This window comes from Astatotilapia calliptera, chromosome 10, assembly GCF_964374335.1.
Source record: "Astatotilapia calliptera chromosome 10, fAstCal68.1, whole genome shotgun sequence".
Classification (NCBI taxonomy): Eukaryota; Metazoa; Chordata; class Actinopteri; order Cichliformes; family Cichlidae; genus Astatotilapia; species Astatotilapia calliptera.
In genome coordinates, this window is record NC_137431.1 from 32,887,303 (window position 1) to 32,908,996 (window position 21,694).

General features: G+C 43.5%; 1 protein-coding gene across 4 annotated transcripts; it reads right to left on the reverse strand.

Moving 5' to 3' along the window:
- Positions 1 to 221: 221 nt before the first annotated feature.
- Positions 222 to 21,170, reverse strand: LOC113030120 (hexokinase-2-like). 4 transcript variants are annotated; one of them, XM_026181270.2, is made up of 12 exons: positions 21,078 to 21,132; positions 19,534 to 19,656; positions 17,458 to 17,574; positions 8,463 to 8,625; positions 7,482 to 7,630; positions 7,282 to 7,401; positions 6,770 to 6,865; positions 6,231 to 6,330; positions 3,318 to 3,501; positions 2,989 to 3,144; positions 2,678 to 2,911; positions 222 to 1,478 (listed from the first exon to the last, which is right to left on the reverse strand). In XM_026181270.2, the coding sequence occupies exons 3-12, from the start codon at positions 17,572 to 17,574 to the stop codon at positions 1,280 to 1,282; spliced, it is 1,518 nt and encodes a 505-aa protein (XP_026037055.2). In that variant the 5' UTR covers positions 19,534 to 19,656; positions 21,078 to 21,132; the 3' UTR covers positions 222 to 1,279. The 4 variants fall into 4 exon arrangements, with proteins under 4 accessions (XP_026037055.2, XP_026037052.2, XP_080163499.1 ...); XM_026181267.2 differs by lacking the exon at positions 19,534 to 19,656 and having other exon boundaries at positions 21,078 to 21,170; XM_080307373.1 differs by lacking the exon at positions 21,078 to 21,132 and having other exon boundaries at positions 19,512 to 19,653.
- Positions 21,171 to 21,694: the final 524 nt, after the last annotated feature.

The window sequence follows — 21,694 nt, forward strand, 5'->3', positions numbered from 1 at the left end:
ACTGTGGCGTTTCCTCACATATTCTCTTTGCATCATGATGTTACTTCATTGAGGTCAAAGGTCACTGATTTCACCTGTTCAATCATACCTACTGGCCAATTTTCCAGCCTCTTATTGTCAGATGGGCATCGGCACAGCGAGGCTTCTTCTCAGTAGTTTCCTCCTCACCTGTTTATTTGTCATCAGCACCACAGCATCAGTAATGAAAACACACAGGCTCATTCTGATTGGACGGTTTAACATTTTTATTTATTCACTGGCTTTAGTGCACATTGTGCTGCAGCTCTTCTTCTGTGGTTGTTTGTACATAAACTCTTTATTCCCCATTAAAAAAAAAGAGCAGGAGGATTTTTGGCACCTTAAAAAACACATTTCACAAACATCCTCTTCTCCCTCTTTTCTGCATCAGACTGAAGCATCTGTTATCTTTTACTTGGACACAAACAGATCACTGCTGTTCAGGATGACTGGAAATCTCACCAAGCAGCAAACGGTGCATTTCTCTGATAATTCTTAGTCTTGTGTTTTTTATTTATTGAGATTGAGGAAATTAAAAAAGCCAAATTATTTATTCCACTCTTTCTTGCCTTGTACCACCATGTGTGCTGACAACCGTCACAGATTTATGTTAATAAAAATAATCTTAAAAGCGCGACATTTCTCAGGGAAGCTCTGAATTGTTTCCGTTCCTTTAGCCTGTTTTTCATCAACATCATTTTCACACATTAAGGTTTGTAAACTGTCCATTTTTTTAAACTTTAAAATATCCTGTTATATAATCAGAACATCAGCTTTCAGTGGTTATTATTATTATTATTATTATTTAACATTACCGAGTTACACTCACAGTGACACACTGAGGAGGAAAACACTGTCTCTAACCAGCAATAGTGGGATCTGGGCCCCTCTGCCCCCCCTGGAGTATACGCCCCTTGCTGCAGTGATATAACAACACTTATTTTTAGGAATTGTTGCCACCACAAATCCCCCTGAAGCTATGCCCCTTATTAATAAATACGTTTTTAATGGATCAAAATCTCCATAGCGACCTATAAAATGACTTTAAATCTTCTCCTTTTGACGCATCGTTTACTTTTTAATACCTTTTTCAGTGAGTCTTGTGCAAGTTTTTGTGCTTTAAATACTCTGATCAACATGTTTTCTACTTCTTTTCTAATAAAATCTCAACATGATAAAATACCAGAGGATTCCCTCCACCTCTCTTTACATGATATGAACAGTTGCAGCTGCACTGAGGCATAGATTGGTCAAAAATACATTATTGACCCTCTTCCTCCTCCTCCTCCTCATTGTCCTCACCGTCGCTCTCCTCTAGCAGTCGGGACTGGTGAGCCAGCCTCTGCGCCACAGCCGTTACCATGGCAGCGCCCTTCCCGCTGCCGTCCTCCGAGACGAGAAAGGTGATGTCACACTGAGGGGCGAGCAGGCGCACCGCCTTCTGGAGCTTACTGCTGAAGCTGGAAAAGGAAGGAAAGAGAGAGGGAGGTGTTGAAAGGACAGAACTGCCAGATTTCACCGTTTAATGAGTTGCAAAAAACAAAACAAGAAATGGGTTTCTCTAATCTACACAAGATCAGAATGATAGCTACAGGCTCAAATCTATGCGTAGACCCAAACGCGGTGCTGAAGGTACTACAGTGTCTATTAAGTCAAGGCCTATTCATATAGTTTCTCTTTGCCAGAATAAAAAGGATTTGATAGCAGATACTGGATTGACCGATTCAGAAAAATGGGAAAGTTTGTGAAACTCAGGAAATCTAGGTTGGGATGTTCTCTTGGAGCCATTTCTAAATAACCGCAGATTCAGAGATCATCAGCTCAATGTGTCTCCACTTTGAGGGTCTGAAACAAGATCCAAACTGTCCCCCTCAGAAGAGGGAAAACCGGTCAGGATGTTCAGGAACAACCCAACAACCACCAAACTGCTGAAGCACCAGCGTCACTGTCCATCAACTGAAAGGGTGTCCACCAAGAAAGAAGTTCCTCCTTCAAGCTTAACTGAAATTTGCAGCATCCCACATGGACAAGTGCTTCATAATACAGCCTAGGACTACAGGTATCATTCCCGTGAAATTAAATGGAGTTTTATTTTAAATTACAATTTAATTATATTTTAAAGGTGGACATACACAATGTAGAATTACTTACATAGTACATATATTTACCCAAACGCATCAGAACTGTTTACGGGATGAATAAAGCAGGCTAACATTAAGCTTGTGGAAATGCCTTCCCAGAGCCCTGACCCCAACCCTACTGAAAATACGGACTATGCTTAAAAGCCGGGTCTGTGCCAGGAACCCAACCAGTTTAAATGAACTCTACCAAAACTGGCAAGAAAAGTGATCAAATATTCAACCAGAGTTATGGCAGAGGCTTGTTGACGGCTACTAAAAGTGTCTGGTCAAAGTGCAACTTGCTAAAGAAGACTTAACCTAGTATTGATGGGAGTGTATGAATATATCTGAACCTGAATGTACAGAATAGTGCACTCAGTTCTTGTTTTTAAAGTCATTAAAAGTGTACTCTGTACAATCTTTCCAAACAATATTTAAGTATGCCTATTAGAAAAGACTGGTTACTTAATATCAACAAACCAACTGAAGTTTGGTGAAATGTTCAAATGTCTTTGCTCTGATCACCAAATGCCTCTTACGTGGGGTGTTTTCTGTACACTGTCCCGTCCACCCCGACAGTGGTCTTCAGGTGGCCCAGTTTGCGGTTGTTACGGATGCGGTTGACGAGGGTTGCCAGGGCGGCAGCACAGAGATAGGCCGAGCGTGAGGAGATAGTGTCGCAGACCAGGCGCACCACAGAGGCGTCGACCAGACTCCAATCCAGACCCAACTCAGTCAGAATCTTCTTGGCGTTCTCCAAACCGCTGTCCGGCCTGAGCACCAGACAAAGTGGTTAGATAATGAAGACCAGGAGAGACTGCTGGAAACAAGGAAAAGGCAAAAGACTCACTCCTCAATCTCAGAGATAAACTTGGTCTCAAACAGTCCACAGGTGCCCAATGCCTCCGATATCTGTCCTTTAAACAGCAGCTTGTCCTTGGTCATCTTCACCAGCACCAGTCGAACGATTTCTCCCAAATACATGCCGCTGATCATCTTCTCAAAGCTACAGGAGAACGCACATAATTAGGACAGAAACTCTCACAAACATTAGCTATCAGTTTCTAACTTCTGCTGTGGCAAAAAATTATTGTATAGAAGTTGTGTCAAAGACTTATCTGAAGCTGATCACATGAACGGGAGAGGTGTGTTATGATTCTGAATAGTTGTGAAACATACATGTGCACGCCGGGGTTGATGGAGGTCTTGTCCACCTCCACGTCGAACTCAGTCAGGATGTCATCCAAGCATCCATCATCCCCAAAGCCGCCCCACTCCGTGTTGATGCACATCCGTCCGTCCTCGCCCTCAATACGCTTCACATTCTTTATTTCCTCCATGTAGCAGGCGTTGGTTCCCGTACCTGCAGGACAATGTTGTTTAGATCTGTCAGTGCGCCCCAGGGTGGCTGTGGCTACAATGCTGCCATCACCAGTGTGTGAATGTGTGGATGACTGGTTGTGTAAAGCGCTTTGGGGTCCTTAGGGACTAGTAAAGCGCTATACAAATACAGGCCATTTACCATTTAAACCGCGAAGCATTTAGCAGCTTAGAAGAGTCAAAATCATAATAAAAGGGAATTATTCGCAACTCCAAATTGACCCCAAAATGTCATAAAATTAAAATATAATTTTCTGATATTTTAATCTAGGTCTTGGAGGAAGCCCTCCAGATATAGCAATGAACGTTTGGCCCAAATATGGCAAATATGTACACTCGTGGGCCACACCGTTCTGTGACTCCTTCACCTATGGGCAGATGTCACTTGTCATTCAGACAACATCTGGCTCAGACAGCAGCTCCTGTGACATCATTCTCTGTTGTTTGAGTAAATTTGGGGGCTTGTCCGGGATTCTGAGCCAAGAAGCATCATAACCAAAGCACAAATCATACAGTGGGGCAAAAAAGTATTTAGTCAGCCACCGATTGTGCAAGTTCCCCCACTTAAAATGATGACAGAGGTCAGTAATTTGCACCAGAGGTACACTTCAACTGTGAGAGACAGAATGTGAAAAAAAAATCCATGAATCCACATGGTAGGATTTGTAAAGAATTTATTCGTAAATTAGGGTGGAAAATAAGTATTTGGTCAATAACAAAAATACAACTCAATACTTTGTAACATAACCTTTGTTGGCAATAACAGAGGTCAAACGTTTACTATAGGTCTTTACCAGGTTTGCACACACAGTAGCTGGTATTTTGGCCCATTCCTCCATGCAGATCTTCTCGAGAGCAGTGATGTTTTGGGGCTGTCGCCGAGCAACACGGACTTTCAACTCCCGCCACAGATTTTCTATGGGGTTGAGGTCTGGAGACTGGCTAGGCCACTCCAGGACTTTCAAATGCTTCTTACGGAGCCACTCCTTTGTTGCCCGGGCGGTGTGTTTCGGATCATTGTCATGTTGGAAGACCCAGCCTAGTTTCATCTTCAAAGTTCTCACTGATGGAAGGAGGTTTTGGCTCAAAATCTCACGATACATGGCCCCATTCATTCTGTCCTTAACACGGATCAGTCGTCCTGTCCCCTTGGCAGAAAAACAGCCCCATAGCATGATGTTTCCACCCCCATGCTTCACAGTAGGTATGGTGTTCTTGGGATGCAACTCAGTATTCTTCTTCCTCCAAACACGACGAGTTGAGTTTATACCAAAAAGTTCTACTTTGGTTTCATCTGACCACATGACATTCTCCCAATCCTCTGCTGTATCATCCATGTGCTCTCTGGCAAACTTCAGACGGGCCTGGACATGCACTGGCTTCAGCAGCGGAACACGTCTGGCACTGCGGGATTTGATTCCCTGCCGTTGTAGTGTGTTACTGATGGTGACCTTTGTTACTTTGGTCCCAGCTCTCTGCAGGTCATTCACCAGGTCCCCCCGTGTGGTTCTGGGATCTTTGCTCACCGTTCTCATGATCATTTTGACCCCACGGGATGAGATCTTGCGTGGAGCCCCAGATCGAGGGAGATTATCAGTGGTCTTGTATGTCTTCCATTTTCTGATGATTGCTCCCACAGTTGATTTTTTCACACCAAGCTGCTTGCCTATTGTAGATTCACTCTTCCCAGTCTGGTGCAGGTCTACAATACTTTTCCTGGTGTCCTTCCAAAGCTCTTTGGTCTTGGCCATGGCGGAGTTTGGAGTCTGACTGTTTGAGGCTGTGGACAGGTGTCTTTTATACAGATGATGAGTTCAAACAGGTGCCATTCATACAGGTAACGAGTGGGGGACAGAAAAGCTTCTTACAGAAGACGTTACAGGTCTGTGAGAGCCAGAGATTTTCCTTGTTTGAGGTGACCAAATACTTATTTTCCACCCTGATTTACGAATAAATTCTTTACAAATCCTACCATGTGGATTCATGGATTTTTTTTTCACATTCTGTCTCTCACAGTTGAAGTGTACCTCTGGTGCAAATTACTGACCTCTGTCATCATTTTAAGTGGGGGAACTTGCACAATCGGTGGCTGACTAAATACTTTTTTCCCCACTGTACTCTAACATCACATATTCCTGTGTCTAAAACCTGCTGCTACTACAGTACTACAAATAACATCTACTTTATGATACTATAACGTAGATGCGTAAACAGTAGCTTTCAATGTAAGCCTGGTATTTTCTTTGGGGACCATCATTTAGATCATTTTGTCTTCAGTAAGACTCAAAAATAGTGACTGAGAAGAAAAACCTTGTCAGGAAACTTTTTACAGGAGGCTGAGTCCATCCTGTATAAAAAGACTTTCATGTTTTCATGTTTGTGTACTTCTTGCCTTCTTGTGACTGTGGCTCTTTAGGGGTCATTTTCTTCTGCTTTGCGTCTCTTTGTGGTTGTTTTGTGTATCTATATAGCTGCTTTTATGTCTTTGTTGTGGATGTTTTATCCATTCAGTAATTTATTTATGACCTCAATAAACCGACTACTCATCATCTTGTCAGTGTGTTCGGGGCGTGCAGGCAAACACAGCTCAGTCAGACAGATGTGAGGTTTATCTATTTATAAAGCACAACAGCATGGCTGATTAAAGTGCAATAACGGCAAACATAAAAGACCAACACAGACAAAGACATCCCAGAGTGAAATTATGGTTACCAATGATCATGCCGATTTCACAGCTCTGGTCCTTGTAGCCACAGCTCATCATCGTTCCCACTGTGTCGTTCACCATGGCAACCGAGCCAATATGATAGTCCTGCAGAGAAGAAGACAGGCAGACAGGTGCATTTATATCTCGCCTATTCACAAATATCCTGCCTACACAGAGAGAGAAAGTGCCACGGTGCTTTTAATCTGCACCTCAGCAGCATTCACAGAGAGGTGAAGTGGGAAGAATTACTCGCAGATTCAAATATCAGGCCCACAAACAATTTAACATAACATTTTCTGTCAGCACATCAGCACGTGGTGCTACTGGGTTTATCCCTTACTGTTAAGTCCACGTCTCTTTAGACAATGACAGTTTTTTTGTAGCTTTGCCTCTGCACTCGTGGCTTGTATACGAGCTGCAGTTACTCTGATGCTCGAACATCATGAGTGAGTTAGCATCAACTGAAACAGCAATCAGTGTGTGCAGTGTCACTGAGTGTGTGTGTATAAAGAAACATTGTGCTGAAGGGTGTTTGTGGACCGACCCCTCTCCTGTGAATGGCCTCTTTCAGTAACTGGACCACGTCTTTCCCCTCCACCCCGGAGCAGTTGAAGCCTTTGGTCCAGCGGATCAGGATGCTCTGTGCAGAAAAACACAATTTACAGAATCTATCAGTGACATCGGTGTGAACGCGAGGACTTACACCGAGTTCACCTCAGAAGGAAAATCTGCTTTCAGGAATGTTTGGACTGTAGGAGGAGGCACAGAAACCCGGGGAGAGTCCGGGGTGTCTAAGGGTCAGTCGTCTTGGATCTCTGTGGTAGTTTTTTTTAAGGTTTTGTCTCTTTGTTTATGTTTTCTGCACTTTAGTGAAAGTTTTCTGTCTGTGGTTATTTCTGATCATTTTCTTTTCCTTCTAAAAACTCATCTAAACCACCTTTAAAACCACGAACAGCCTAACAGCTACAGGCTGATGTCTCCTCAAACAGCCGAAACACACAGGTCACTGTTGTGTGTGTGTGTGTGTGTGTGTGTGTGTGTGTGTGTGTGGGAGACCTTGTCGATTTCCAGCTGTTCACAGGGGAAGGAGAAGGTGAAGCCCAGAGGAAGAGTTTGACCCTTCAGGTTATGAGACTCGAGGAAATCCCCAAGACAGGTGGCGATGTGGTCGAACAGCTGTACAGAGACACACGTGAATTTTGGGGATTCGCATGTTTCCGTTTGCTTCGTTTTCCTTCAGTGTGCATTTGTGTCACCTGTTCTCCGGTTCCCAGCATCATTTCCTGTGGGATGGCGCAGATCTGACTGTCCATCTTCAGAACCTTCTGCGCCTCCTCCTCCACACGGACGTGAAGCACACGGAAGTTTGTTCCTCCCAGATCCAACGCCAGGAAGTCGCCTTTCTCTGCCGACCGCATGATGAAGATTTAGTTACAGGAAGCCATCTTTAAAACGTAATTATAACTTTAATAATTATAATACCGCCCTTTTATTTCCCTGCAAAGGTCTCTGACAATCTAAAGTGGAGGAAGTTGTGAATTACTCTGAGTGTTTTCATCGTTGCTGCAGTGCTGGTGCAGACATGCTATCAGACCCTGTTCAACTCCCGGCCACCAACTGTTCCACCTGCGAATCACTGAAAACCCTCCCACAGCCGTTTAAGCTTTAACTGCTTAGATTCATCAGCAGCTGTCCAGGGTTCCTCTACTGTAGCCACGTGAAGACGGCTGAAGCCTTCAACATCCAATCACAGCACGTGCCAGTGGGGAGTCAGCTTTGTCCCAGTGTGCACAAAACACAAATATGCAGGACTGCTTTCTTTATCTGCACAATATCTAAAATTAGAAACACCCTGTCTCAGAGTGATGCTCAGAAACTAGTTCATGCATTTATTACTTCTAAGCTGGACGACTGTAAAGCTTTAGTATCAGGATAATAAACAAACACAGCAGCAGGAGTACAAACAGGAACTATAAGATATCATCATTCTCTCATACTGGCTTCTCTTCACTGGCTCCATGTTAAATAGAGACTGAAATTAAAGTCATTCTCCTCACACGTAAAGTCACAAATGTCTTAATTTTAAGAGAAAGAGTCACAGAGCTTAATCATTAGGACACATCTGGCCTGTAGCTCCAGGTGTAAGCATGTGTAGAAAGCAGCTGGAGGGTAAACCACACAGTTCTGGTTTTTATGGGAAGATTCAAAGTTTGGCTTTTATCTGAAAATGTCCTTACCCGTCCCATCAGGCGTGGCCCTGACAAAGGTGGGCAGCATCTTGACGGGCGCCTTGTGGTGCGAGTGCTTCCCTAAACCTCGGAGCAGATCCTTCCTGAGCCGATCCGAAACCTCCTGCAGCGTCTCCGGGGACAGCTGGAAAGGCTGCAGGTACTTCTCCACCTGCAGAGGGAGGCCGTGTCACGTGAACAGCATAAAGACAGAAAGGTGTTCAGGGCGTCGACACCGCCCGCACGTCGGTGCCCTCCAGAGAAACCCAAACAAGGCAACTGTGTCATTTAACCACAAGATGGCGACATTTCCTCAAAATCTGCAGAAGAACACACGACCGTTTGAAGCAGTGTTCAGCAGAGAAAAGCACCGCCCGGTGCAGAGGACGTCTGCCCGGGGGCAGCGGGCTCAGCAGGCGTGCTGACCTCCGGCTGCTCCTCTGGGAGACGCCGAGGTGTTCAGCAGAGAGGCAGGAACTCTGCCCTGAGATCTCCTCCTGCTGGACATGCCTGAAAAACCTCACCAAGGAGGGGTTCAGGTCTGAGTCAGACTCCACTCTAATGACTGAGCTCCTCACCCTCTCTGAAGGAGGACCAGCTCTTCAGAGGAAGCTTCAGCTGCTCGTAGTGACCTCATTCACTCCCTGCAGCGTGTGGTGAGGCTTAAAATACAAAAACAACATTTAAACGCTTCTGCAGATACGTTCAGCACATCAAACCCACGGCTGAGCCTGAAAATCAATCTTTACTCATTTCTGATCACATGTTGTGACTCAGCTGCTGCTCTGTGAATCCGTCTGTGCTCGGAGACAGAACGGGCTGGAGTTTTGTCTCTAACAGCATCAGGCTGGAAGTCAGGCTGACACGGACGAGCAAACGAGATAAAGAAGGCTGTAACTGCGCTCAGCGACACAGCGTTTTAGATTCACGGTGAGATCCATAGACTGGCTTTACATTCGAAGAAGAGACGAATGTCCTTCAGGCGTCTTTTAAACAACTGGACACAGAAACTCTGAGTCAGATTTGATTCTGTTGTCTGTGATGCTGCTGACTCCGTTTACATCGTTTTGAATGTGCTTTCGACGGGTCCATTACTGCACTGAAGCCTGCTCGCCTACAGGCGGCACAAAACACAGCTGACGCAGGCAGCGAGCTCATCGCTCATCTACGAACTGAAGAGCTTTTATTTGTTTGGAGTCTAACCTTTGTGTCCGGTTTTTGTTCTCTCCGGATCACCTGACTTGTTCCACAGACGGGACACAAACTCCGAGCTGATCACGCTTAAGACATTTAAAACAGGCCTTCCACCCAAAGTTACAGCTCGTTACTCTGTGCCCCCTCGCTGTTTAACCTGCACGACTCTGTTGTGTCTCTGTGGTCGCCCTGTTCTTGTTTCCAACAGAGCTTTATAAATAAAACGCTGCGGTTTAAATACTTTACAGATAACTGATGATTATTATTCACTGACCCGTCGCACTGTAACAGGATCTGTTTCATTTGATCTCTTGTGAAAGTTGAAAGTTGACACACTTTGAAGCTGATTTCACAAGATTAAATTAAATTAAACGGAGTAACTTCTGGAGAAGTTGCACAGGGATTGTTGCTTCTGCCGGACGTTGTCTGTTGAAATCAGCAGAATCAAAGTTTAAATTCTAAAACCAACCGAAAGTTTTTACTTTGAAAATTTGAGGGATTTCTCAGAAACATGATTTATTTGTACAACAACAGTCACCTCGGGGCGCTTTGTATTGTAAGGGTGAGAGAAAACCCACTGAGCGAGCACTTTGGTGACAGCGGGAAGGAAAAACTCCCTTTTAACAGGAAGAAACCTCCAGCAGAACCAGGCTCAGGGAGGGGCGGAAGACATGACTGAAAAGAAGAGAGCCAGAGATTATTAACAACTAATAATTAAATGCAGACTGGTGTCTAGAACAAACACTCAGTGCATTATGGGAAGCCTAAAGGAGCGCCCTGATGGGGTGATGTGGTGCCACGAAGTCTTAAAGAAAAGATGGAGAGAAGAGGAAGACCTCCGGGAAGACTCGTGGGTGTAGTAAAGAACAGGGTGTGGTAGAGACAGTATTCGATAGATAACTAGCAAAAAGCCGACCCACATTGCCAGGCCTGCAGCACATGTTCGTCTCATTTATGTTTAAAACACAGAAGTCTGTTTAAATTTATCATGTTGTTGTTTTTTATATTCTTTATATCACTTTATAAAGTCACACGCCATAAACACCAAACACATAAATCATGAATACATATTTTATCGTTTTTCTTTGCAAGCTAGATATTTATTTTATACCACAAAATAATAATTACAGGCACTTTTAGCTTTGCTGTCTCATGAATATTTATTTAAACATGTGACCACACATCCCACTGCACAACAATGTACATGTAGCGTACATGTCAGCATTCATTTAGAGATTAGTTACTAGAATCTGAGTGTTGAATAGAGCTTGATAATCCTGGTCTGGTCAATTATTTAGTACATTTGATTGTGATTTAGTCGCACGTCTAAGACGAGTTTGGGATGATGCACATGCACATATACACTACGATCAACATATTAGGGTCCAGTGAACACAGGATACATGTCTTATTTCTGCATGTCGGCATGCTAATTAATGAGAACACAGCATTAAAAAGTCCCTGTGCAGATACAATATCAATTAAATGTATTTTATTGGTTATTAACAGTAATTATAAAATACCTTTTAAAGTAAATATCACTTTAAAGGTTCCTGCATGTTTGCTCAGTCTGCCACAGTCTAACGTTATGGTTTTAGCCTCTTATTGCACTGATCAGAAGGGAAAATCCAGAAGCTTTAATCACATGATGATGATGTCTTTATCTTTGCAGATAACTTGTCAGAAACAAAGAATTTAACACTTTAAATGTGCTGAGCAAAGCTACCAAAGTTTATTGAGAATTCATCAGAAACTTCAGGCTAGCTTAAGTCACGGGGATTCTTCTTTCGGTGAGAAATGATCCAGATGTTGTCTTACACATTGCCACAGCTGCTAGCATTGCTCAGTGAGGTTCAGCATCAGGCTCCAGGGCTGGAAAATGAAGCCAGCGCTCTCAGGACCACTCAAAGACTCGTACAGCCTGGTACCAAGTATCTTACACATTGAAGAAAGGAGAGTCCATAAAGTATGTGTGTATAAATATCTGTGTTTGTTTACAGCAGTGGAAAAAATGAAAATGGGCATAAAATCACATGAAAAACCAGCATTCTCCCTGAGTGACCAACAGCAATATAATAATCTTCACACAAAAGCACCAAACACTCGTTACACAGAGGTAAACAGAGCAGGTGAATATTTAAAGCACGCAAAGAACAGGAAGTAGCTGCGAGCTGCCGCAAACTGTTAGTGAGTGAATTCCTGACAGAGGTCAGGAAAAAACAGGAACAAAGGATCATATTTTTCATTTGTCAGATTCATGGTCAGTCATTGGTTTACTAACTTAAATCATGACTTTATGTATTTCATCATTTTTAAAGTGACAACTTCCAGTTTTTCAGCTGCAACTTCATGAATAAGAAATCGGAGCCAAACCTCCTTATTTCCACGAAACCGTGACAAGCAGCACGATCGCATCGATTTCTATGACATCCAGGGAGTTTGTTTTTTAAGGGCGAGGCTCTGATGACTCCCAAGATGATCGCCAAAGACTGTCACCAAGACCAAAGGTTTCAGCAACCTTCGGTTTACTGGTCCATGTCCATGATGCTGACAACAATAAGCAAAACAAACCAAACGTGACTAAACTAAGACTAAAAACACCGGTTTGTTCCAGGATGAAATCAGTCAGCCAGTAAAGCTGAAATTGATCCTCTAAAGTATCTGTGCCAGAAGAAAAATCAGAGTGTTCACCAGATGAAGAGTTAAAAGTATCCGAGAATATTGGAAATAGTATTTCGGGACCATAACGGACATCTAAGGAAAAAGTTGAAGTTCACAGTCAGAAAAGACGGAAATGAAGGAAACTGTGAGACCGCAGCAAAAATGTGACTGAAAATCTGAGGGAATTTCTCAGAATCGTTACTCAGTTCAATTCAGTTTTATTTATATAGCGCCAAATCACAACAACAGTCACCTCGGGGCGCTTTATAATGTAAGGGTGAGAGAAAACCCACTGAGCGAGCGCTTTGGTGACAGCGGGAAGGAAAAACTCCCTTTTAACAGGAAGAAACCTCCAGCAGAACCAGGCTCAGGGAGGGGCGGAAGACATGACTGAAAAGAAGAGAGCCAGAGATTATTAACAACTAATAATTAAATGCAGACTGGTGTCTAGAACAAACACTCAGTGCATTATGGGAAGCCTAAAGGAGCGCCCTGATGGGGTGATGTGGTGCCACGAAGTCTTAAAGAAAAGATGGAGAGAAGAGGAAGACCTCCGGGAAGACTTAAATTCTCAGACAGAAAATACAGACATGAGAGAAACTCTGAGACCAGCGCCACAGAAAAAATATGGCTCCAACGTTAAACATGAACTAAGAGCGAAGTCATGAACACATCCACCCTCGGGTTGTTAACTCACGACGATGTCTCCAAGTCGAGGATTTCATCTTCCAGGAATGCGTTCCTTGTTGCTTACTTTGTTCTGCATAAATCAGCTTTGTTTTTGCAGATGTGTTTTATCAGTAATCATCAGAACGACCACGGCTCCACCTCTGGAGCTGGATAAAGGAGTGCTGCAGTTCCTCCAGCGTCCATGTGAGGCTCCAGCAGTCAGTCTCAACCTTTTGTCAGAGATAAACACGTCTACATGTAGCTGCTCGCCTTCATCGCTTATGATGTTTGGGGCATTTTTAGTAGATTCTCTGACTAATATTACTGTTTCAGACCATTCTGAAGTCTGTGCTTCAGTTTCAGTGAGTAAAATTCACACATTTATGAGTCTGTTACTTGGACTCCAACGTTTCATCCACACTTTTGGCTTCAAAAGGCCTCCGTGGCAGCAAGCAGGTCTCACTGCCGTGTCTCACTGAAGCTTCAAAGTATGCAGAACTGCCCAGAACATGTATGCGCTCTACATACATACACAGCACAAAGGCTGTTACACAGACACGTAGGCTCTATGTGAGGGAATAGAAAGGCAGCGAGAAAATCGGCAAAGCAAAAACGTATAACTGACTCTGTACAGTAGCACGGAGCAGCTGTACCCGAGCCACACGATGGATCAAACACACGAATTGCTGAGTGAAAATGTGTTTGACTCAGTCATCGTGCTGGTGGCTTGGCTTCTCCGCTTCCTCTGAGCGCTGAAGTTCCTCAACTGCCACAAGAGTGGCAGCCGAACCCAGATCGCCCTGAGCCATTTTACGACAGGAAACACCTTCCTGACTCGCTGTGCAGCTACAGTGCCAGCGACTGGTTTCTTCTTCTTCTTCACTTCCTCTGGATCAGCTGTGAGCAGCCAGTGTTGATACTACAGAAGAAATATTAAGCTAGGAGGTGTCCGGTTACTTTTGAACCACAGTGGTCTGGATGCTGTGCTTTAACAGGATAATATCTCCCCCACACTTCCCCTTAAATTCACCTGCTCAAACCAGCACCTTTATTCTCCATTATTTTATTTCAAGTTTATTTTAAATTGAATGAAGCACATAAAACTTTAGTTTCACTTCCAAATGTTGAATGTCCTCCCGGCTAAACGTGTACCTGTCCGTCTTGATGGAGGAATGAAGTCAGCCTCGCCTTCTGGGAGGGAGGAACCCAGAGACGAGCGTGTGGAGGCACGAGGAGGAGCGAGGACAGTGGAGGAGAGAAAACTCGCTCCTGGAAAAGTACTGCAGCTGAGGACTCAGTCAGAGACAAAGAGGAGGCAGACACGTTTGTATCCCTGCCTCACGGCAGCATCTGATCCTGGGACAAAGTTTAACTCCAACCACAGCTGCTGTTTAGGTTGATATCAGGTTCATTTCTGACTGCGAATCAATAATTTAACCACTGATAATAGTTTGATACAGCAGAGTTGCTGAGCTCTAAATGTAAAGTCAAACTTCCACACAGATTACTTTAAAAGCTTCTTAAAGTAAGGACGGAGCTGCAGCGGCAGGGCTGTTCAAACCTGTTTACCGTAAAGAACATGTGTGACGGTGGGAGGAAAAAAGCCAACCTGCCAAAGAAGTCCTACAACATGAGACCTGGAAGCACACACACATTTCACAACACTGGCTGCCAGGGCGTGTTCGCAGCAGCTTACAGGCCTTCATCAGGCTTTGTGATGGTGACACGAACCTGAATGCAAAACAAACGTGTTTACGTGAAATCAGAGGCAGGAAGAGGCTGGGCTGACACAGCGAGTAATGATCCTCTGGAGATGGCAGCAACAATTCAGCCTTGCTGTTTTCACGGCTTCCTTCAGAGCTGGAAAATCACTGCACAGCTCTTCAGACCGTGTCCACGTTACTGTGCAGGTACCTGAGCGCAGGTGTGAAAGGTCAGAGGTGAAAAGCAGCTTCGGATTCAGGGCAGAATTATGTGCTTGGACAGGTTTGTCAGAACCGTAACAAAACATCGCGTAAATAAAGTTTATTACAACTTCTTTCCTTTACAGCACCAACTTCCTCCATCTCACCCTGTTCTTTACTACACCCACGAGTCTTCCCGGAGGTCTTCCTCTTCTCTCCATCTTATCTTTAAGACTTCGTGGCACCACATCACCCCATCAGGGCGCTCCTTTAGGCTTCCCATAATGCACTGAGTGTTTGTTCTAGACACCAGTCTGCATTTAATTATTAGTTGTTAATAATCTCTGGCTCTCTTCTTTTCAGTCATGTCTTCCGCCCCTCCCTGAGCCTGGTTCTGCTGGAGGTTTCTTCCTGTTAAAAGGGAGTTTTTCCTTCCCGCTGTCACCAAAGCGCTCGCTCAGTGGGTTTTCTCTCACCCTTACATTATAAAGCGCCCCGAGGTGACTGTTGTTGTGATTTGGCGCTATATAAATAAAACTGAATTGAACTGAGTAACGATTCTGAGAAATTCCCTCAGATTTTCAGTCACATTTTTGCTGCGGTCTCACAGTTTCCTTCATTTCCGTCTTTTCTGACTGTGAACTTCAACTTTTTCCTTAGATGTCCGTTATGGTCCCGAAATACTATTTCCAATATTCTCGGATACTTTTAACTCTTCATCTGGTGAACACTCTGATTTTTCTTCTGGCACAGATACTTTAGAGGATCAATTTCAGCTTTACTGGCTGACTGATTTCATCCTGGAACAAACCGGTGTTTTTAGTCTTAGTTTAGTCACGTTTGGTTTGTTTTGCTTATTGTTGTCAGCATCATGGACATGGACCAGTAAACCGAAGGTTGCTGAAACCTTTGGTCTTGGTGACAGTCTTTGGCGATCATCTTGGGAGTCATCAGAGCCTCGCCCTTAAAAAACAAACTCCCTGGATGTCATAGAAATCGATGCGATCGTGCTGCTTGTCACGGTTTCGTGGAAATAAGGAGGTTTGGCTCCGATTTCTTATTCATGAAGTTGCAGCTGAAAAACTGGAAGTTGTCACTTTAAAAATGATGAAATACATAAAGTCATGATTTAAGTTAGTAAACCAATGACTGACCATGAATCTGACAAATGAAAAATATGATCCTTTGTTCCTGTTTTTTCCTGACCTCTGTCAGGAATTCACTCACTAACAGTTTGCGGCAGCTCGCAGCTACTTCCTGTTCTTTGCGTGCTTTAAATATTCACCTGCTCTGTTTACGTCTGTGTAACGAGTGTTTGGTGCTTTTGTGTGAAGATTATTATATTGCTGTTGGTCACTCAGGGAGAATGCTGGTTTTTCATGTGATTTTATGCCCATTTTCATTTTTTCCACTGCTGTAAACAAACACAGATATTTATACACACATACTTTATGGACTCTCCTTTCTTCAATGTGTAAGATACTTGGTACCAGGCTGTACGAGTCTTTGAGTGGTCCTGAGAGCGCTGGCTTCATTTTCCAGCCCTGGAGCCTGATGCTGAACCTCACTGAGCAATGCTAGCAGCTGTGGCAATGTGTAAGACAACATCTGGATCATTTCTCACCGAAAAAAGAATCCCCGTGACTTAAGCTAGCCTGAAGTTTCTGATGAATTCTCAATAAACTTTGGTAGCTTTGCTCAGCACATTTAAAGTGTTAAATTCTTTGTTTCTGACAAGTTATCTGCAAAGATAAAGACATCATCATCATGTGATTAAAGCTTCTGGATTTTCCCTTCTGATCAGTGCAATAAGAGGCTAAAACCATAACGTTAGACTGTGGCAGACTGAGCAAACATGCAGGAACCTTTAAAGTGATATTTACTTTAAAAGGTATTTTATAATTACTGTTAATAACCAATAAAATACATTTAATTGATATTGTATCTGCACAGGGACTTTTTAATGCTGTGTTCTCATTAATTAGCATGCCGACATGCAGAAATAAGACATGTATCCTGTGTTCACTGGACCCTAATATGTTGATCGTAGTGTATATGTGCATGTGCATCATCCCAAACTCGTCTTAGACGTGCGACTAAATCACAATCAAATGTACTAAATAATTGACCAGACCAGGATTATCAAGCTCTATTCAACACTCAGATTCTAGTAACTAATCTCTAAATGAATGCTGACATGTACGCTACATGTACATTGTTGTGCAGTGGGATGTGTGGTCACATGTTTAAATAAATATTCATGAGACAGCAAAGCTAAAAGTGCCTGTAATTATTATTTTGTGGTATAAAATAAATATCTAGCTTGCAAAGAAAAACGATAAAATATGTATTCATGATTTATGTGTTTGGTGTTTATGGCGTGTGACTTTATAAAGTGATATAAAGAATATAAAAAACAACAACATGATAAATTTAAACAGACTTCTGTGTTTTAAACATAAATGAGACAAACATGTGCTGCAGGCCTGGCAATGTGGGTCAGCTTTTTGCTAGTTATCTATCGAATACTGTCTCTACCACAAAAATATCATACATACCAACCAGGTGACACGTACCTTACTGAGCGTGTCCGGAGGGATGCCGTCCAGGTGCAGGGCGGTGGTGTCGCCGCTCATTTTGGCTTTCTTGGTTATCTGAACGTTGGACTCGCCGTTTGCTTGTGTGTTGCTCATCTGGATGAAAACAGGTCAAAAGACGATGAATGAAGCTGACAGGGTTAAATTATCAGAAAAAGAGGACAATAAGACTCAGATAAAATTAAAGAATTAAAAGTAAGATAATATGGCGTCTTCTGAGACGTCACCCCGTTGTTGCCCTGACAAGTTTTAGAAAAATCAATCAATGATTTTTGATTTGCAGACTAATTTTCCCAGAGTCAGCGTCACAGCATCTCACGTGCCCGCGAGTTTATAGCGTCAGTGGTCTGCATTTATTTGAGCTGCGCCATAACCACAATGATTGTTCGTGAAACCCGACCGGTCTTATTCTGTGGTTCATACAAAACGGGAAAGTACGGATTTATTTAGAGAAATTAAAACACTGGGGGGAAAAAGTATTTTTACCACACTCACGATCAACTAATCAAGTGGACGCTTGTTGCCATGCAGCACCTAAAATATGTGTAAATTTCTACTTACTAAGGAGCAAGTTGAAATTTTGATACTTCAGCTGCATGAAGAAGCTTGCAGATGAATCAAATCATCATTAAAATAAACTCCATTGCTGAAACATGTTGCCTGAATGATCTGTAAAGATTAAAGCTAGCATGCTAACTCTTCATTAGCAGCTCCACGGGTGTCATGTCACAGGCAGATTATGTTTATTTTATTTAACAGATGTGATACACAGCAACGAACACGAACGCTGAAGTTAATTATGTAAATATGCCCAAAAAAGCTGTTTCAGTTTAGAACCAGACGGCAACCTCGTGCTAATGTGGACAGTGTGCATTCTGCTGTGGTTTGCTAGCTGTTGCTAGGCAGAATTGGCCTCAGAAGTGGTGCTGCAGTAAAAACCTTGTTGCAGTTGCTTCGGTTGCTGTCAGCTTGCTGTGTTCTCTATCATATCGAGACTCTCTCTTCCCGAGTAGAGAGATAGTCTTTTATTCAGAGAACCAAGGTTACGGCGTAACCATAGAGTCGCTCCACAATTTGGATGGAAAACTCCAGCTGTGATGCAAAAAGTTGCACCTGTTGAAGCGTTTTCGTTTCAGCAGTTAGACACAGCTTTTCATTTAACAGCGAACTGTTTCTGTTTGCATCGCACTTTTTCCAGGTTTACTGCGCTCGGAGGTTAGCTCATGATTTTTAATGTAACACCTTTATCTCTTTCACCAAGCATGAGCCTCAGTGATCCTGTCACCAGGGGAAAATGTGTTGTTCCCTCAAAGGTATCAGCAATCGATTTCACAGCAGCTGCCTGCAACCACTTACAATTTTACAGTAAAAGTCACAAAAGTAAAATTTTGCGCACTGTGATAACCCTCAGAAGTCATTATTAATAAACCGAACACTTTGCTGTTAGAAAACATACATCGTATCCTTTTTAAAACATTTTCTCCCAAGTGTTGGAAATCAGCAGACAAAGTAATCACACTGACTCATAAGGGTTAGTGTTACATTGCTCAGAGACCTCATAACATCCAGTGAGCTTTACTGTTATAGTCAGGGTTAGGGTAAGGCTGAGGTCACGACCCATCACCACGTGGACCTGACAGTGTCAGATTTTACCCACTGAAATGAAAAAGCTTTAACAGAAAAAGCTGCAAAGCATCTTTAGTAGAGCTAAAATATATTTATAAAAGTAAGAATTACTGTTGACCTGCTGTGCTGATGCGTCCTCGGCGTAAACTCAGGTTTTCACGCAGGGAAACAAAGTGAGCGCCGTAAAGCAACGATTAAACGTGCCTTTGAGCAAACATCTCGAAGCTTTAAATGCTGTTAGATGCAGAATTCAAAGCACACAGAAAGGAAGGTGCAGCGAGGAGCACACGAAAGAGGAACAAGATTTTTCTTCACATCCTGCAGTCGACTTGACGTGGACATGAATAACAACAGGTCCAAATGCAAACATAGGCCCGGAGTAAACGTCATATGTCCTGTGTTACTACCTGAAGTGTCAACAGAGCACACCTGAGAACAGCTGGGAGCCGTAACTGGAGTTACGAGCGGCGAGTTTAAAGGAACCTGAAAAGCTGCTTCCACTTCACGTCCTCAGAGTCAGCAAAAGGACTCCCGAAATCCAACGGCGTGACACTGTGACCAAAATAAAACAGTTTTCTGAAGTGAAACTGGACAATGAAGAGACAAATGCATGACTGCGTCTGATGACAGCAGGATTTTACCTTTTTTTGAAAAACTGGGAATATTGATGATGCAACACTTGCAGTCAGCTTTCACATGTCGCAGAAAGTTTTTATTTCACTCTAATAGTTACTAAATGATAATGAAACAGTTTTAAATGCAGGAAGTTGACAGTTTTAGTGATGACTTTAAAGCCACAGCAGATTTTCCTTCATTCAGTAACATTGTTTTAGTTTATTGGGGTATTTTTGTCTGTTTTTATTATGTTAGTGTTTTATAATCAGCTCTTTATAGAGCTTGTCTGGTCTTGATGGACGCCTGTTTCCAGAATGGTTTGAATTCGCTCCTTCACTTCAGCAAGGTGAGGGAGTCTTTTGGCCGTGTTGACATGAGAGCGTCACACAGGTGCTGCAGACGTGTCCTCTGCATATCCTGTTGTACTGACCTTTGACCTACGATTCTCTGTGAACCCCACAGACTCAGAGCCGACAACCACATCACGTTCAAAGTCACTTCCTTCCACACTCTGATGCGCGGGGTGAACTTCAGCAGGCCGAGTCTACGTGTCTGAACGCTCAGAGTTGCTGTCCTGTGACTGGCTGATGGTTTTGTGGTTCTTTATTTGCTTCCTGCCTCTTTCTCTTACAGCATCCAGTAATTGAGTAAATTTAAAAACCCGTGCAGAGCACCGAGTTACACTAGAGCAGGGATCAGGTTGTGACACCCGTGACCTCCTGTGGATTAGGGTTTTTGGGTGGAGTAGCCTCTGAGATCACATAACAAACAAACAAACAAACAAACAAACAAACAAACAAACAAACAAACAAACAAACAAACAAACAAACAAACAAACAAACAAACAAACAAACCAGCTCCCAGGTAAACCTGCAAGCTTCACTGCTCTCCACACCTGTCAATTCTGAAACCACGCCCCATATTTTTCAGGTGACACCTCATTAGTGACGTAAAAATTTCTGATTCCTTTACACTTTTATTTTGAAACAAGTTAAACTGCCTGCATCATCGCGCTGACAGGTTCCTGAGACTGTGCGGTGACCCTGCGGAGAGGTCGATATGAAGAATAACAGCAATGATCAGATTCCGGCTGCGCCCGAAGGCAACGTGAAACAAGTCTGACTAGTTCTAACTGAGCCAAAGATTCCGAGCAGCGCAAACCCGTCAGAGAGACCGGGCTAGTGACAAAAAAACAAAACAGCGGCTCGGGGTCCTTTACCAGGACGCAGGGGGTCTCAGGGTGAGACAGGATGGGCGGTGAAGTCACCAATCAGCCGCTCGCACTGATGCAGACACTCGTGCAAACTCCTCATCCTCTCTGCGTAAAAAGCCACGGACTGAAGCGAACTCAGACTCACCTTTGCGTCCGGCTCCGCGCGCTCAGCCTCACAGCTCTGAGCTTCCTTAATGAATGAGAGGCAGGGAGAGCGCGTGAGGTGCTCATTTTGGGAATCGTTTACACCCACTTCGTGTCGCAACACGGCAACCTCCCGCTGTTCACGAGCGGATCTACAGCTGATCGCGCGTAAAAATGCCGGGGTCGTGCCAGAGAGTTTCCGATGTTTCTGCGTGTTTTACGTGGAACATCTTTAACTGTATTACTTGTATTAACACACGGTGGTGATGTAGAAATATGACGGAGGCACATATAAAGTTCTGAAGTTCTCTATGATTCTGCGTAATTGTACCCACGCTTCGATCACTGACAGCGTGTTTGTGGAGCTGTGATGTTCCTGCTGCTCTCTCTGTCTGAGCTCTCATCAAAAACACATAAAACAGTTTGTGACCGGAGCTGTTTCTGGACCAAAAGGACTCCACATCACTCACGTTTGACCTGTTCGTGACGGATTACAGGTCAAAAAGTCATTTTTAACAGTTTAACCAACCTCCAGGGTGGAGGCTGGTTAAAAGGGTGGGGGTGAAGCCGGTATGAAACCACCCACACACACACACACACACACACACAGAAATGATT